At 42.3% G+C, this 19,420-nt stretch overlaps 1 protein-coding gene across 4 annotated transcripts in view; it reads left to right on the top strand.

Moving 5' to 3' along the window:
- The window catches only part of lancl2 (LanC lantibiotic synthetase component C-like 2 (bacterial)), a 54,740-nt gene that overhangs the window by 10,506 nt on the left and 24,814 nt on the right, over positions 1 to 19,420 (top strand). For all 4 annotated transcript variants that reach the window (XM_024392776.2, XM_024392775.2, XM_024392778.2 and 1 more), the window contains 3 exons: positions 12,874 to 12,991; positions 15,341 to 15,548; positions 18,727 to 18,874. In XM_024392776.2, coding sequence (XP_024248544.1) covers positions 12,874 to 12,991; positions 15,341 to 15,548; positions 18,727 to 18,874 — 474 coding nt within the window. The remainder of the gene's footprint in view (positions 1 to 12,873; positions 12,992 to 15,340; positions 15,549 to 18,726; positions 18,875 to 19,420) is intronic.

The following is a 19,420-nucleotide window of genomic DNA, read 5'->3' as shown; positions in this document are numbered from 1 at the left end:
ACTGTACCTTCTCCACTATGCAATCTGGTTTTCGAGCTGGTCATGGGTGCACCTCAGCCACGCTCAAGGTCCTAAATGATATCATAACCACGATTGACAAAAGACAGTACTGTGCAGCAGTCTTCATCAACCTGGCCAAGGCTTTTGACGCTGTCAACCACCGTATTCTTATCGGGAGACTCAATAGCCTTGGTTTCTCAAATGACTGCCTCGCCTGGTTCACTAACTACTTCTCTGATAGAGTTCAGTGTGTCAAATCGGAGGGCCTGTTGTCCGGGCCTCTGGCAGTCTCTATGGGGTTGCCACAGGGTTCAATTCTCCGGCAGACTCTTTTCTATGTAAATATCAACGATGACGCTCTTGCTGCTGGTGATTCTCTGATCCACCTCCACGCAGACGACACCATTCTGTATACATCTGGCCCTTCTTTAGACACTGTGTTAACTAACCTCCAAACGAGCTTCAATGCCATACAACACTCCTTCTGTGGCCTCCAACTGCTCTTAAATGCTAGTAAAACTAAATTCATGCTCTTCAACCGATTGCTGCCCGCACCCGCTCGCCCGACTAGCATCACCACTCTGGACGGTTCTGACTACAAATACCTACAGTTGAAGTCGGAAGTTTACATACACCTTAGCCAAATACATTTGAACTCAGTTTTTCCCAATCCCTGACATTTAATCCAAGTAAAAATTCCCTGATTTAGATCAGTTAGGATAACCATTTATTTGAAGAATGTGTATGTCACAATAATAGTTGAGTGATTTATTTCAGCTTGTATTTCTCTCATCCATTCCTCCTGACAGAGCTGGTGTAAATGAGTCAGGTTTGTAGGCCTCATTGCTCGTACACGCTTTTTCAGTTCTGCCCACATATTTTCTATAGGTTTGAGGTCAGGGTTTTGTGACGGCCACTCCCAATACCTTGACTTTGTCCTTAAGCCATTTTTCCACAACTTTGGAAGTATGCTTCCAAGCTTTAACTTCCTGACTGATGTCTTGAGATGTTGCTTCAATATATCCACATAATTTCCCTTCCTCATGATGCCATCTATTTTGTGAAATGCACCAGTCCCTTCTGCAGCAAAGCACCCCCACAACATGATGCTGCCACCCCCCATTCTTCACGGTTGGGATGGTGTTCTTCAGCTTGCAAGCCTCCCCATTTTTCCTCCAAACATAACGATGGTCATCATGGCCAAACAGTTCTATTTTTGTTTCATCAGACCAGACAACATTCTCCAAAAAGTACACTCTTTGTCCCCATGTGCAGTTGCAAACCGTCATCTGGCTTTTTTAGGGTGGTTTTGGAGCAGTGGCTTCTTCCTTGCTGAGCAGCCTTTCATTTTATGTCAATATAGGACTCGTTTTACTGTGGATAAAGAAACTTTTGTACCAGTTTCCTCCAGCATTTTCACAATGTCCTTTGCTGTTGTTCTGGGATTGATTTGCACTTTTCGCACCAAATAATGTTCATCTATAGGAGACAGAAAGCGTCTCCTTCCTGAGTGGTATGACGGCTACGTGGTCCCATGGTGTTTATACTTGCGTACTATTGTTTTTACAGATGAACATGGTACCTTCAGGCATTTGTAAATTGCTCCCACGGATGAGCCAGACTTGCAGAGGTCTACAAGGTTTATTCCTGAGGTCTTGGCTGATTTTCTTTAGATTTTCCCATGATGTTAAGCAAAGAGGCACTGAGTTTGAAGGTAGGCCTTGAAATACATCCACAGGTACACCTCCAATTGACTCAAATGATGTCAGTTAGCCTATCAGAAGCTTCTAAAGACATTACATAATTTTCTGGAATTTTCCAAACCAGTTAAAGGCACAGTCAACTTAGTGTATGTACATTTCTAACCCACTGGTATTGTGATACAGTGAAATAATCTGTCTGCAAACAGTTGTTGGAAAATTTACTTGTGTCATGCACAAAGTAGATGTCCTAATAGACTTGCCAAACTATGGTTTGTTAACAAGAAATTTGTGGAGTGGTTGAAAAGAGTTTTAACATCTCTGGGATAAAAGCCAGAGAAAATGCAGAGTGCCAAATTCAAATAAATTACTATAAATGCTTTCATGAAATCACACATGCAAGATAAAAAATTAAAGCTACACGTATTGTGAATCCAGCCAACATGTCAGATTTCAAAAAGGCTTTTCGGCGAAAGCAAACAATGCTATCATCTGAGGATAGCACCATAGTAAACAAAGAGAGAGAAGCATATTTCAACCCTGCAGGCGCGACACAAAACGCAGGAATAAAAATATAATTCATGCCTTACCTTTGACGAGCTTCTTTTGTTGGCACTCCAATATGTCCCATAAACATCACAAATGGTCTTTTTGTTCGATTAATTCCGTCAATATATATCCAAAATGTCCATTTATTTGGCACGTTTGATCCAGAAAAACACCGGTTCCAACTTGCGCAACGTGACGACAAAATATCTCAAAAGTTACCTGTAAACTTTGCCAAAACATTTCAAACTACTTTTGTAATACAACTTTAGGTATTTTTCAACGTAAATAATAGATCAAATTGAAGACGGGATGATCTGTGTTCAATACAGGAGGAAAACAAATTGTAGCTAGCTTTCTGGTCACTCGCCTCTATCTAAAAGTACACTTCAAGTTACCCTCATTCAAGATGGCCGTACTTCTTCATTACACAAAGGAAAAACCTCAACCAATTTCTAAAGACTGTTGACATCCAGTGGAAGCGATAGGAACTGCAAGAAGGTCCCTTAGAAATCTGGATTCCCATTGAAAAGAGTGGCCTCAAAAAGAACATGTAAATGGTTTGTCCTCGGGGTTTCGCCTGCTAAATAAGTTCTGTTATACTCACAGACATGATTCAAACAGTTTTAGAAATGCCAGTGTTTTCTATCCAAATCTACTAATAATATGCATATCTTATCTTCTGGGGATGAGTAGCAGGCAGTTGAATTTGGGCATACATTTCATCCGGATGTGAAAATACTGCCCCCTGTCACTAAGAAGTTAATGACTCCAACCTAAGTGTATGTAAACTTTTGACTTCAACAGTAGGTGTCTGTTTAGACTGTAAACTCTCCTTCTAGACTCACATTAAGCACCCCCAATCCAAAACTACATCTAGAAACGGCTTCCTATTTCGCACCTACGCCTCCTTCACTCATGTTGCCAAACATACCCTCGTAAAACTGACTATCCTACCGATCCTTGACTTCGGCGCTGTCCTTTTCAAAATAGCCTCCAACACTCTACTCAGCAAACTGGATGTAGTCGATCGCAGTGCCATCCGTTTTGTCACCAAAGCCCCATATACTACCCAACACTGTGACCTGTATGCTCTTGTTGGCTGGCCCTCGCTGCATATTTGTTGCCAAACCCGCTGGCTCCAGGTCATCTATAAGTCTTTGCTAGGTAAAGCCCCGCCTTATCTCCGCTCACTGGTCACCATAGCAACACCTACCCATAGCACACTCTCCAGCAGTTATATTTCACTTGTCATCCCCCAAAGCCAACCCCTCCTTTGGCTGCCTTTCCTCCTAGTTTTCTGCTGCCAATGACTGGAACGAATTGCAAAAATCACTGAAGCTGGAGACTTCTATCTCCCTCACTAACTTTAAGCATCAGCTGTCAGAGCAGCTTACCGATTACTGCACCTGTACACATCCCATCTGTAAATAGCCCACCCAACTACCTCATCCCCATATTGATATATATATTTTTTGTTGCTCTCTTGCGCCCCAGTATCTCTACTTGCACATCTATCACTCCAGTGTTAATGCTAAATTGTATTTATTTCACCACTATGGCCTATTTATTGCTTTACCTCCCTAATCTTACTACATCTGCACACACTGTATATTGATTTTTCTATTGTGTTATTGACTGTACGTTTGTTTATCCCATGTGTAACTCTGTGTTTTTGTCGCTTTGCTTTATCTTGGCCAGGTCGCAGTTGTAAATGATAACTTGTTCTCAACTGGCCTACAAACTTAAATGTATTATTTTTTAAATCTTTTTAGCATTTAGATTAAAGCATCTATGTGATATCACTTAGTTTGTGCTAATCTTGTTAGCATTCTGGTAATAGAGGCCACCTTATGGCGCCACCTTGTGTGCTTTGACTGTCATACCTTAAATCCTGATATGAGAGAAGGACGGTATGAAAATCTGGATAACTCCCAAGCCTACTGTGTGTTTCTGTCCATTTCTGTCTCTGTCCTCCTGGCTCCTGGGGCTTCTTCAAGGCCTCACCCTCATCCATCTGGCTCTCCACTATATCCTCTCAGAGATGGAACCATCTTTCACACAGACATGTCTGCTTCTAGAACCAACCTTTTTCCTGCTTCCCCATCTTCTCAAGCTCTGTTGATATCACAGTTTGACCTAGTCGTTAGTGTTGTGGCAGCAGCGGCCTCCAGCCATTTTGATTGAGGTAGTATTGACACTTGCTTGATGTTTTGTTTTCTCTGCTTCAGTTCATACAGGATTCCCTTCTTTCAGAAGTTTAGACCTGGATATCGCTCTTATATATATCTATTCATCAGTGTTGGGGTTTGGTGCCTCGGGCTCTAAGCTTCTCCCTTTCTTTCACAATATTGACGCTTTAGGGTTATTTTTATTCTGTAAATCCATTCAAATAAAGTTGTCAACTCATCATTTGACATCTAAAACAATGAACAGTAAAATAATAAGCTTGGTTAAGAGAAAAGCTATTTATTACAGTGTCTTGCACAAAGCCAAGCATGTCAAAGTGATGGCCTATTTGAGGCGTTCGTTAGCATAATACTGATGTTGTTCATGGCCTTGAGTCAAATCTAGCAGACACGCTCTAAATAAACACAAGATAAAGAGTAAAGCTTGACTGATCCTGATTCATCAGAATTAACAGATTTTATAGGGGCTTAGACTAGGCTATACGCTAAGCCCAAATTAAATCAATGAAGGCTGAATATGGAGGGAAAGGCAGGATGGCATACATTGGGTGAAGACTCCTGTGAAATTTAAATGGTAGTTTATTTTGCAAGAGGTAGGCTATTTCACAACAGGATTAGTCCATAATGTTGCTTGATCGGTGGTTAGGCTATTATTAGCTGGCCAAAAGTAGGCTACATGGAAAGTGCAATACTGTTAATTACAGTCTCTAGTGTAAGGTGAACAACAGGTAATTTAAAGAAATAAAACAGGCTATATATAGTAGCGAGGCTACATACAGACACTGGTTAGTCAGGCTGATTGCGGTAGTATGTACATGAATGTATAGTTAGTGACTATGCATATATGATAAACAGAGTAGCAGCAGCGTAAAAGAGGGGTTGGGGGTAGAGGTCGACCGATTATGATTTTTCAACACCGATATCGATTATTGGAGGACAAAAACCCCCACTTATTTTAACTTAATATATTACATCAATAAAATCAATTTAGTCCCAATTAAATAATGAAATGTTCGATTTGGTTTAAATAATGCAAAAACAGGGTGTTGGAGAAAAAGTGAAAGTACAATATGTGCCATGTTAAAAAGCTCATGTTTAAGTTCCTTGCTCAGAACATATGAAAGCTGGTGGTTCCTTTTTAACATGAGTCTTCAATATTCCCAGGTAAGGAGTTTTAGGTTGTAGTTATTATAGGACTATTTCTCTCTATAAAATGTGTATTTCATATACCTTTGACTATTGGATGTTCTAATAGGTATTTTAGTATTGTCAGCCTAATCTCGGGAGTTGATAGGCTTGAAGTCATAAACGGCGCAATGCTTGAAGCACAGCAAAGAGCTGCTGGCAAATGCAGGAAAGTGCTGTTTGAATGAATGCTTACGAGCCTGTTGCTGCCTACCACCGCTCAGTCAGACTGCTCTATCAAATCATAGACTTAATTATAATAACATACAGAAATACGAGCCTTAGGTCATTAATATGGTCAAATCCAGAAACTATAATTTCGAGAAAAAAAACGTTTATTTTTCAGTGAAATACGGAACCGTATGGTATTTTATCTAACGGGTGGCACCCCTAAGTCTAAATATTGCTGTTACATCGCACAACCTTCAATGTTATGTCATAATTATGTACAATTCTAGCAAATTAATTACGGTCTTTGTTAGGAAGAAATGGTCTTCACACAGTTCGCAACGAGCCAGGCGGCCCAAACTGCTGCATATACCCTGACTCTGCTTGCACAGAACGCAAGAGAAGTGACACAATTTCCCTAGTTAAGAAATTCATATTAGCAGGCAATATTAACTAAATATGCAGGTTTAAAAATATATACTTGTGTATTGATTTTAAGAAAGGCATTGATGTTTATGGTTAGGTAGACATTGGTGCAACGACAGTGCTTTTTTTCGTGAATGCGCTTGTTAAATCACCCATTTGGCGAAGTAGGCTGTGATTCAATGATAAATTAACAGGCACCGCATTGATTATATGGAACGCAGGACAAGCTAGATAAACTAGTAATATTATCAACCATGTGTAGTTAACTAGTGATTATGTTAAGATTGATTGTTTTTTATAAGATAAGTTTAATGCTAGCTAGCACCTTACTGTGGCTCTTTGGTAAATGGCAATCTTATCATTGATGAGAATGTCTCAGATGACAACTGAACTGACATATTCATTAAGTACCACCGCATATGTTCAATTGGTCGGATTACCAGAATATAGTTCATTTCTCCCCCACCTTCTGATGTTCCCAAAGTCTCTATGTTAACCAAGGAGTTTTCAAATGTAACATCAGTAGGGTAGAGAGAGGAAAAAGGGGGGGAAGAGGTATTTATGACTGTCATAAACCTACCCCCAGGCCAACGTCATGACACCAGTGACTGATGTGGTGTACTCCTCAATGCCATCGGAAGAATCCCGGAACATGTTCCAGTCTGTGATAGCAAAACACTCCTGTAGTTTAGCATCTGCTTCATCTGACCACTTTTTTATAGCCTGAGTCACAGGTGCTTCCTGCTTTCATTTTTGCTTGTAAGCAGGAATCAGGAGAATAGAGTTGTGGTCAGATTTACCAAATGGAGGGCAAGGGAGAGCTTTGTATGCGTCTCTGTGTGTGGAGTACAGGTGATCTAGAAATGTATTTCGCCTCTGGTTGCACATTTAACATGTTGATAGAAATTTGGTAGAACTGATTTAAGTTTCCCTGCATTAAAGTCTCCGGCCACTAGGAGCACCGCCTCTGGATGAGTGGTTTCCTGTTTTCTTATTTTCTTATACAGCTGACTAAGTGCGGTCTTAGTGCCAGCAACTGTCTGTGGTGGTAAATTAACAGCCATGAAAAGTATAGCTGAACTCTCTAGGCAAGTAGTGTGGCCTGCAATTTATCACAATATACTTTACTTCAGGTGAGCAAAATCTAGAGACTTCCTTAGATTTCGTGCACCAGCTGTTGTTTACAGCTTACCGGAGTGTGCTGTTCTATCTTGCCGGTGCAGCGTATATCCCGCTAGCTGAATATCCAAGTCGTCATTCAGCCACGTTTTTGATGTCCCGTTGGTAGGATATTCCTGATCGTACCTCGTCTAATTTATTGCCCAATAATTGCACGTTGGCGAGTTGTATTGACGGTAATGGCAGCTTTCCCAGTCGCCTTCTCCGGGTCCTGACCAGGCATCTGACTCTTTGTCCTCTGTACCTGTGTCGCTTCCTCTTGCAAATAACGGGTTGTCGGCCCTGTGGAGTGTTTGGAGAATGTCTTGTGCATCGTCCTTGTTGTAGGAAAAATCTTTGTCTAATCCGAGGTGAGTGATCGCTGTCCTGATATCCAGAAGCTCTTTTTTGCCCTAAGATATGGTTGCAGAAACATTATGTACAAAATATGTTGCCAATAATGCGAAGAAAACCACATAATAGCACAATTGGTTGGGCGCCGTAAAACTGCTGCCATTTCTTACGTCGCCATTTTAGTCCCTGTGTCCTGTGTCCTGTGTAGAGTGACGTATTTCGGATGGGACGTTAAACAAGTATCCTGACTCTCTGTGGTCACTAAAGATCACTAAAGATCACTAAAGATCACTAAAGATCCAATGGCACTTATTGTAAGAGTAGGGGTGTTAACCCTGGTGTCCTGGCTAAATTCCTAATCTGGCCCTCATACCATCATAGCCACCTAATCATGCCCAGCTTCCTACTGGCTCATTCATCCCCCCCCCCCTCTCCTCTGTACCTATTCCCCAGGTCGTTGCTGGAAGTGAGAATGTGTTCTCAGTCACATTTTAAACTGGTCATTTTTTAAAATAAAGATGTCTGTTTGGGCCAAATTTAAGGCCAGTCCAGATTGGACCAAATCTGAACCGGATGTGGATGAGATTCCCTAAAAACACGACACTTCAATGCAGCTATGACCTTTTCGTAGCGGGTTAGGAGATCTTACGCAGCATGTCAGAAGAATTTGGTTGAGTTTAGGAAAAGGGTTAGATAAGAATAGATACTCTCCTAACCTACTACAAGAAGTCACTTGCATAGAAGTAGTGTGTTTTTTTTAAGGGAGTCCCATCCGTGGACGTTGAAATCAAGGCCGGTCCGGTAGCCATCAACAAGTAAAAAAGGTGCGTCTGGGGGGATTTCTTTCTAAATGCTCACTGACAATTTATTCAGTACTTTGAGAGTCACAACTTCTATGTGCTTAATGTAAAGCAGCTGTTGACATTCACCCCCTCCACTCTTTAAAGGGAGAATCCATATGTTTTGCATAAATGCAAATAGCCATGTCTATGAATTAATAGCCAGGGCCCAGTTTCTCAATAGCGATGGAACTTATTACAAGTGTTTTAACAACGCATGCGTTTTACAAAACAACACGTAGGGAGAACTTTCAATAAGTGAGTCGCTAGAGCATGTGTCGATACTGATAGGCCCGAAAGGCAGCGCTGCTCTCGGATCAGCATTTTCCATTTAAAATCTTACCTTAATGTTAGAGCCTGATAACAGATCAGCTCCTAGAGGGAAATGATCACCTATGGTTGTAAATATTGAGGCAGCTTGTTCTAATGCTTAGGCTATGCACTATCAATTACTTGACACATCATTGCACACATTATTAGGCCTACACATCATGAAATTGAGACTAATTTCGGGTAGCAGCCTAGCTAAATAGAACTCAATTGAACATGAAATTGATTCCAATATGATTGAAATACAGTACCAGTCAAAAGTTCTGACACCTACTCATTCAAGGGCTTTCTTTATTTTTACTATTTTCTACATTGTAGAATATTAGTGAAGACATAAAAACTATGAAATAACACATGGAATCATGTAGTAACTAAAAGTGTTAAATCAATTAAAATATATTTTAGATTTTAGATTCTTCAAAGTAGCTACCCTTTTCCTTGATAACAGCTTTGCACACGTTTGGCATTCTCTCAACCATCTTCATGAGGAATGCTTTCCAACAGTCTTGAAGGAGTTCCCACGTATGCTGAGCACTGCTGGCTGATTTTCCTTCACTCTGCGGTCCAACTCATGCGATCCAACTTATCCCAAACCATCTCAATTGGGTTGAGGTCGGGTGTTTGTGGAGGCCATGTCATCTGATGCAGCACTTCACCACTTTCCTTCTTGGTCTATAGCCTTTACACTGCCTGGAAATGAGTTTGGGGTCATTGTCCTGTTGAAAAATAAATGATATTCCCACAAACCATATGGGAAGGTGTATCGCTGCAGAATGCTGTGGTAGCCATGCTGGTTAAGTGTGCCTTGAATTCTAAATTAATCAGACAGTGTCACCAGCAAATCCCCCCCCCCACACACCATCAAACCTCCTCCATGCTTCATGGTGGAAACCACACGTCAACCACGTCAACGCGGTTGGAACCAAATATCTCAAATTTGGACTCATCAGACCAAAGGACAGATTTCCACTGGTCTAAAGTCCATTGTTCGTGTTTCTTGGCCCAAGCACGTCTTTTCTTATTATTGGTGTCCTTTAGTAGTGCTTTCTTTGCTTCAATTCGACCACGAAGGCCTGATCCACACAGTCTGAACAGTTGATGTTGATGTGTCTGTTACTTGAGCTCTGTGAAGAATTTATTTGGGCTGCAATTTCTGAGGATGGTAACTTGATGGCTTTTGTGACTGCACTTGAAGAAACTTTAAACGTTCTTGAAATGTTCCAGATTGACTGACCTTCATGTCTTAAAGTAATGATGGACTGTCGTTTCTCTCTGCTTATTTGATCAGTTCTTGCCATAATATGGACTTGGTCTTTTACCAAATAGGGCTATCTTCTACCACCTCTACCTTATCACAACACAACTGATTGGCTCAAAAGCATTAAGAAGGAAAGAAATTCTACAAATTAACTTTTAACAAGGCACACATGTTAATTGACATGCATTCCAGGTGACTGGAAGCTGGTTGAGAGAATGCCAAGAGTGTGCAAAGCTGTCATTAAGGCAAAGGGTGTCTACTTTGAAGAATCTCAAATTGTAAATATTTTTGTTTAACACATTATTTTTTTGCTTAGTACATGACTCCATGTGTTATTTCATAGTTTTGGTCAGAAATTCGTGTACCACTTTGTCTCCGTAGTCTGTCCACGAGAGATTGCATTGTTGTAGCCTCTAATGGCATTTGCATTGTGACAGTCCCAAGAAAGTCTGTATTGACTGCTGAGCTGTTCTTTTACCGTCTCAAACCAGTGGAGCAGTGAAATTGAAAATGCATTCTGGATATGCATCACAAGAGAATTGCTGAGGTGGCCTATTTAAAAATGTGTCTCATATATATATATATATATATATATATATATATATATATATATATGACACAAGACGACCCGCTAAGGCAGATTGTAGCTCTGGGGTGCTGGATGGAGGCCATCGGAGTTACCCAAGCTGTCACTCTGTTGTTTTGGCCTGGGAAAGGGAGCTGTCTTTTTGTGTTTGTGTTTTGTGAATTGAAGGTGTGCCCCTTCGTTCCTTATTTCCAACCAATGGATTGTGTGACTGAGCATATACAGTTGAAGTCGGAAGTTTACATACACCTTAGCCAAATACATTTAAACTCAGTTTTTCACAATTCCTGACATTTAATCAGAGTAAAAATTCCCTGTTTTAGGTTAGTTAGGATCACCACTTTGTTTTAAGAATGTGAAATGTCAGAATGATAGTAGAGATTTATTTCAGATTTATTTCTTTCATCACATGCCCAGTGGGTCAGAAGTTCACATACACTCAATTAGTATTTGGTAGCATTGCCTTTAAATTGTTTAACTTGAGTCAAACATTTCGGGTAGCCTTCCACAAGCTTCCCACAATAAATTGGGTGAATTTTGGCCCATTCGTCCTGACAGAGCTGGTGTAACTGAGTCAGGTTTCTAGGCCTCCTTACTCGCACACGCTTTTTCAGTTCTTGTCACAAAATTTCTATAGGATTGAGATCAGGGCTTTGTGATGGCCACTCCAATACCTTGACTTTGTTGTCCTTAAGCCATTTTACCACAACTTTGGAAGTATGCTTGGGGTCATTGTCCATTTGGAAGACCCATTTGTGACCAAGCTTTAACCTCCTGACTGCTGTCTTGAGATGTTGCTTTAATATATTCACATAATGTTCCTCCCTCATGATGCCATCTATTTTGTGACGTGCACCAGTCCCTCCTGCAGCAAAGCACCCCCACAACATGATGCTGCCACCCACGTGCTTCACGGTTGGGATGGTGTTCTTCGGCTTGCAAGCAATCTAATTTTTCCTCCAAACATAACGATTTTCTTTATGGCCAAACAGTTCTATTTTTGTTTCGTCAGACCAGAGGACATTTCTCCAAAAAGTACACTCTTTGTCTCTATGTGCAGTGTCAAACTGTAGTCTGGCTCTTTTATGGCAGTTTTGGAGCAGTGGCTTCTTCCTTGCTGAGCAGCCTTTCAGGTTATGTCGATATAGGACTCGTTCCACTGTGGATATAGAAACTTTTGTACCCGTTTCTTTCAGCATCTTCACAAGATCGTTTGCTGTTGTTCTGGGATTGATTTGCACTTTTCGCACCAAAGTATGTTAATTTCTTGGAGACAGAACGCATCTCCTTCCTGAGCGGTATGACGGCTGCGTGGTCCCATGGTGTTTATACTTGCGTACTGTTTGTACAGATGAACGTGGTACCTTCAGGCATTTGTAAATTGCTCCCAAGGATGAACCAGACTAGTGGAGGTCTACAATTTTTTTCTGGACCTCAGTGTTTTTTTTTCATTGTTCCCCTCCAATCAGGGACAGATTTTAGACCTGGGACACCAGGTAGGTGCAATTTAATTAGCAGTTAGAACAGAAAAACAGCAGGCTCCAGACCTCGTAGGGTAAGAGTTGAATGCCTCTGTCTCTCTGCTATTTGCAGGTGTTACAGAATATCACTCAGGCCTACACCCTCCACTCTGTACCGGTACCCCCTGTATATAGCCTCAGTATTGTTTTTATTGTGTTACTTTTTTTACTTTAGTTTATATTTTCTTGAACTGCATTGTTGGTTAAGGGCTTGTAAGTCAGCAACTTGCCCACCTGAGTGCTTTGTATTGGGGATCACAAGCTATAAATGCAAAGGTGCATGTCTCTTCACAATTCCATGGCTCTCGACTTCCTTTCAAGACTATAACAATGGCTCTGGCTCTCTTCAAAACTCCAGTTTGACTTTAAACCCCCTTCCCGCACCCTAGTCTAACCCTAGCTCTTGATGTGATTTTAACGTAGGCCTACCTGGATTGAGTTGTCCTTTTTAGGTCTGGTCTCCTCCGAGCGGTTTGTGTTTTACAAGGACTGTCCGTACAATTTGTGTACCATTGTCACCCTCGTACGCAGTTTCATGGACTGGAACTGGAAGACACAAGGAAGATATGGTGTGGTCATGTGTTCCCTTACCCTCCTCCTCTATCCCGCCACAGATCAGCGAGGCGTTCCAGAAGAAGGTGCAGAACAAGATCAAGGACCTGCTGCAGCAGATGGAGGAGGGCCTGAAGACGGCCGACCCCCACGACTTCTCCACCTATACGGGCTGGACAGGTCAGTGACCAGTGGCCAGACTGATCTTCAGTTATGATTTAGAGACCTCGATGGGATTGAAGGTGAGAGACGGTTAATCATGTCTCAAGGGTAGAAAAACTCACCTCTGACCTCAGGCACCCAAGGCATAGACAGTTCTCTCTGCTATCGCACGGCAAGCGGTACCGGAGCGCCAAGTCTAGATCCAAAAAGGCTCCTTAACAGCTTCTACCCTTAAGCCATAAGACTTCTGAACAACAATCAAATGGCCACCCGCACTATTTACATTGACCCCCCCCCTTTGATTTTACACTGCTGCTACTCGATGTTTATTATCTATGCATAGTTACTTTACCCCTACCTACATGTACAAATTACCTCAACTAACCTGTGCCCCACATAATGACTCGGTACCGGTACCCCCTGTATATAGCCTCGGTATTGTTATTTTGCGTTACTTTTTATTACATTATTTTTTTACTTTAGTTTATTTAGTAAATATTTTCCTAACTATTTCTTGAACTGCATTGTTGGTTAAGGGCTTGTATTCGGCGCATGTGACAAATACAATTTGATTTGATTTAGGGCTTTTACCCACTGTTTGATGTAAGGGTGAAGGATGTTGACATGGAGAGGCTTGAGTGTCGAAATGTTCATAAACCCAGTACCAACAACGACGAGACGGCCTAGAGGGAGGAGGTGAGGGCCCTCGGAGTGTGGTGTCAGGAAAATAACCTCACACTCAACGTCAACAAAGGAGATGATCGTGGACTTCAGCAAACAGCAGAGGGAGCACCCCCCTATCCACAGTTCCTCGGCGTACACATCACGGACAAACTGAATTGGTCCACCCAAACAGACAGCATGGTGAAGAAGGTGCAGCAGAGCCTCTTCAACCTCAGGAGGCTGAAGAAATTTGGCTTATCACCAAAAGCACTCACAAACTTTTACAGATGCACAATCGAGAGCATCCTGTCGGGCTGTATCACCACCTGGTACGGCAACTGCTCCGCCCTCAACCGTAAGGCTCTCCAGATGGTAGTGAGGTCTGCACAACGCATCACCAGGGGCAAACTACTTGCCCTCCAGGACACATACACCACCCGATGTCACAGGAAGGCCATAAAGATCATCAAGGATAACAACCACCAGAGCCACTGCCTGTTCACCCCGCTATCATCCAGAAGGCGAGGTCAGTACAGGTGCATCAAAGCTGGGACCGAGAGACTGAAAAACAGCTTCTATCTCAAGGCCATCAGACTGTTAAACAGCCACCGCTAACATTGAGTGGCTGCTGCCAACACACTGACTCAACTCCAGACACTAATAATGGAAAAATGGATGTAAAAAATGTATCACTAGCCACTTTAAACAATGCCACTTAATATAATGTTTACATACCCTACATACATACTCATCTCATATGTATATACCGTACTCTATACCATCTACTGCATCTCGCCATCTTTATGTAATACATGTATCACTAGCCACTTTAAACAATGCCACATTTATATGTTTACATACCCTACATTACTCATCTCATATGGATATACTGTACTCGATACCATCTACTGCATCTTGCCTATGCCGTTCTGTACCGTCACTCATTCATATATTTTGATGTACATATTCTTAATTCCTTTACACTTGGTGTATAAGGGAGCAGTTGTGAAATTGTTAGGTTAGATTACTTGTTGGTTATTACTGCATTGTCGGTACTAGAAGCACAAGCATTTCGCTACACTCGCATTAACATCTGCTAACCATGTGTATGTGACTTGATGTATGTCGTGGAAATTTGCTCTATTTACCAAATCATGGGAGCAAACCACACACACAAGTCAGAGTTAGTTATCAAAGTCCATCTTTAATTATATGAGCGCTATCACAATCCTGTGACTCTCAGGTAATTCAGTGTCTCTCAATGAATTCTCTGAGAGCCCCTCCTGCATTGCAACTGCGATCCTTTAATAGCAAAGAACACACATAGTCAGACAGCATAGACATAATAAATCGTTCAGCTTTGTCTCCTTACTCAAACCCCAGAACCATAAACCAATCCTCCATATCAACAGGCATATATCAAATTGTCATTTAGATACAACCAACTCTAAATACAACCAATCCTGGACAAACTCACGGAGAGGATAGAATGATTCCAGACACTGCCATCCTCCATGGGAAAAGTAGGGAGTGAACTGGCACACACACACAGTGGAGCAAAAGATATGTTTACACATGATGATATTTTGACCTTTCCCCTCTCTGCGGCCCATGCAACTTAGTCTTGAAGGGCTATATAAATAAATTTGATTTTGATTTGATTTGATTTGAGTTATGAACAAGATTTATTTTCCCCGTCTATAGGTATCGCCCTTCTCTACCTGCAGTTGCACCGGGTGACCTGCGAGGCCTCCCACCTCCAGAGGGCACTGGACTATGTGAAGAGGACCCTGAGGATCCTGAACGGTCGCAAGGTCACCTTCCTGTGTGGGGATGCAGGGCCACTGGCCGTGGCTGCTGTGGTGCACCACCGCCTCAAGAACCAGACAGAGAGTCAGGAGTGCCTCACCAAGTAGGGAGCTTTTAAAAACTATCTGACTGCAGTAGAAATATAGTTATTCTTTTTGAAGCTCCTTTCTTTAATAGTGGATTTGTTGTTGGTATGAACACCAGAACCTCCTGGCCTTTCAGCCTATAAGTACCCGCTAGAGATCGTTGCTGGGTCCACGTTTAACTTATGCATCAGATGCATATCAACCCGCAAGGTGCGCAAGCATAAGCACCACCACTTGATAAATAGTGCATAAACTATTATAAAGGATTAATATCCTATCCTAACTATTATAAAGGAGAAATATCAATTTCCTTGCATCTGTCACTTACAAGATGTGCCCATCTCCATGTACAATTTGACAACTGATACCCTAATATTGGCACTTGTCTGATTATTGTCAATTTCGATTGGCCGGCTTTGCGGGCTGAGATGCATTAGCACCTGGTTGGGTACCAACATCCTAGAGCACATTGTCTTAGCGGGTTAGGTTGGGAGTAGGTGTGAAAAAAATCAGGTTAAAATACTTTTCTGTTTGTGATTTCAAAATTCTGACAAACGAGCAGTGTAAAATACAAACATTTAGGAAAAGTCAGGGAAGGAGCAGGACATGGCTTATTTTCTTTGACAAAGTCAAATGTCCGTGACCGTTGGCCTATGGCGGTTCTAGTGTTAACTTGCTGATCTCTTTCTCCCTACCTCCTCCCTAATTTTCTTCACGCTCTCCAACCTTCTCACACTGTCTTTCTCTCTCCAATACTCTTTTACTGTCTTTACCTTTTATCACGATCTTTGTTTTCTCTCCTTTTACTCTCTCTACCAGTTTCTCACTTGGTCATTTTTACTATCCACTCTTTTTTCTCAGGTGCACTGTGTTCTTCATCAAGAACCATTCAGTTAATCCCTACACTATCCAACATGTCAATTGTCTCTAAATTATTTTCATTCGCAAATCTCTGCTTATCACGGACAAATGTCTCTCCCATGGTCTGGGGCTGGAGTGGTGTGTGTAATGTTGAGTGGCGTAATAGGTTGTAGCTAAACCTATTGGCCCCTGCCTGCCTCTAGTACTCTATCTAGTTTTGTTAGCATGCTGATGGAACTAACAGTGGAGCTCACAGCAAGGGGCTGATTAAATGTCTGAACCTTATTACACACACACACACACACACACACACAGACACTCCCTACTACTCACAAAGGCCCCAACAAAGGCCCTCCTGCTGTCATCAAAGCAGTCTGAGCCCTGAGCCTACATGTTTTTACATAAAATGCATTCGGAAAGTATTCAGACCCCTTGACTTTTTCAACATTTTGTTAACAGCAAAACAGCTTTTAATCATTTTTAGCAAATGTTTTAAAAATAAAAAAACCTATTACATTTACATATTCAGACCCTTTACTCAGTATTTTGTTGAACCACCTTTGGCAGCAATTACAGCCTCGAGTCATCTAGGGTATGCGCTTGGCAAACCTGTATTCATCTACACCTGCAATAACATCTGCTAAACATGTGACAAATCAAATTTGATTTATATTTGGGGAGTTTCTCCCAGATCCTCTAAAGCTCTGTCAGGTTGGATGGGGAGCATCACTGCACAGCTGTTTTCAGGTCTCTCCAGAGATGTTATATCGGGTTCAATTCTGGGCTCTGGCTGGGCCATTCAAGGACATTGAGATACTTGCCCCGAAGCCACTCCTGCATTGTCTTGGCAGTGTGCTTAGGGTCGTTGTCCTGTTGGAAGGTGAACCTTCGCCCCCAGTCTCAGGTCCTAACCTGCTCCAGAGCACTTTTCATCAAGGATTTCTCTGTACTTTGCTTCGTTCACCTTTCCTCATTCCTGACTAATCTCCCAGACCCTGCCGCTGAAAAACATCCCCACAGCATGATGCTGCCATCACCATGCTTCACAGTAGGGACGGTGCCAGGTTTCCTCCAGATGTGACGCTTGGCATTCCAGACAAAGAGTTCAGTCTTGGTTTTGTCAGATCAGAGAATCTTATTCATGGTTTGAGAGTCTAGGTGCCTTTTGGCAAACACCAAGTGGGTTGTCATGTGCCTTTTTACTTAGGCGTGGCTTTCTGGAGCGGCAGGTAGCCTAGTGGTTAGATTGTTGGGCCAGTAACCGAAAGATTGCTGGATTGAATCCCTGAACTGACACGGTAAATGTCTGTCGTTCTGCCCCAGGGCAAGGCAGTTAACCCACTGTTCCCTGGGTGCTGAAGATGTGGATGTTGATTAAGGCAGCCCCCTGCACCTATACGATTTAGAGGGGTTGGACTAAATGCAGAAGACACATTTCAGTTGAAGGCATTCAGTTGGCCACTCAATCATAAAGGCCTGATTGGTGGAGTGCTGCAGAGATGGTTGTCCTTCTGGAAGGTTCTCCCATCTCCACAGATTAACTCTGGAGCTCTGTCAGAGTGACCATCGGGTTCTTGGTCACTTTCCTGTCCAAGGCCCTTCCCCCCGATTGCTCAGTTTGGCTGGGCGGGCAGCTCTAGGAAGAGTCTTGGTGGTTCCAAACTTCTTCCAATTAAGAATGATGTAGGCCACTGTATTCTTGGGGACCTTCAATGCTGCAGAAAATGTATGGTGCCCTTCCCCAGATATGTGCCCTGACACAATCCTGTACTGGAGCTCTCCGGACAATTCTTTCGACCTCATGGCTTGGTTTTTGCTCTGACCTGCACTGTCAACTGTGGGACCTTATATAGACAGGTGTGTGCCTTTCCAAATCATGTTCAATCAATTTAAATTGACCACATGTGGACTCCAAGTTGTAGAAACATCTCAAGGATGATCAATGGAAACAGGATGCATTTGAGCTCAATTTTGAGTCTCATAGCAAAGGGTCTGAAAACTTATGTGAATAAGGTATTTCTGTTTTTAATTTTTAATACATTTGCAAAAATGTCTAAACTTGTTTTCGCTTTGTCATCATAGGGTACTGTGTGTAGATTGCATTCGGAATACTTTCCGAATTCACTGTACATAGGATCCAATTTAATATAATTAGGGACTGTGACTCAATCCACCTCTCTGTTTTGGCCGTCTTTCAAATGTGTTTGATTTTCTTTTGTGCATTTATATTACGGAAATAGTTCTGTTTGTACATGTTTTTCCTGAGTATTTTGTGTGTGATTGCCTGTGTGTGCCTGTCTAACTCTGTGTTAAAATGTGTCTACCCTCCCCCAGGTTGCTCCAGCTGCAGCGTGGAGTGGTGTCTACGGACTCTGAGATGCCCGATGAGCTGCTGTACGGACGGGCCGGCTACCTGTACGCCCTGCTCTATGTCAACAAGGAGATAGGACCCGACACTGTGGATGAGACCACCATCGCCAGGGTTAGAGCAACAAGCACGCCCGCCTGCATGTACAGTACACACAGTGCACGGGACCACCATGTCAATTATAGCGCAACAACACACTTCATCTCTAACACGGCATAAACATTCTGGTTAGCAACCGGGGGAAAAAAACGACCAAGTCAAATGATAATTTACTAATTTGCAAAACACAGAGGGGACAGCATCTAATATACGCTCTGGCTGCTGTCCAGTACTCGTGTGGTGTATGTGTATATTCACACGTGTGTGTGTGTGTGTGTGCGAGCACTGTGTAGCGTAGGAGTGGGTATTCTCCAACCCCATTCCGTTCCCCTGTCTTTCTGGTAGACAGATGGTTATTGGAGCAGCGATGGAACACCTTCCCTGTAGAGCTGTATTTCACAGGTGTAACGGAGAAAAATGTCCCCAGTCACAAAAATATGCACAGTCAAAGCATAGTTTAACTGTTCTCTTCCCTCTGGAGGAAAAGCTTACGGTGGATACAGCTGGGACTTTTCCACTACGCCTATACTACTGTACTCGGAAACATTGGCCCCATTTTAA

The sequence above is a fragment of the Oncorhynchus tshawytscha genome, linkage group LG29 (assembly GCF_018296145.1).
Source record: "Oncorhynchus tshawytscha isolate Ot180627B linkage group LG29, Otsh_v2.0, whole genome shotgun sequence".
Taxonomy (NCBI): Eukaryota; Metazoa; Chordata; class Actinopteri; order Salmoniformes; family Salmonidae; genus Oncorhynchus; species Oncorhynchus tshawytscha.
The sequence above is the reverse complement of the archived record's forward strand: the minus strand, read 5'-3'. Positions and strand labels throughout refer to the sequence as shown.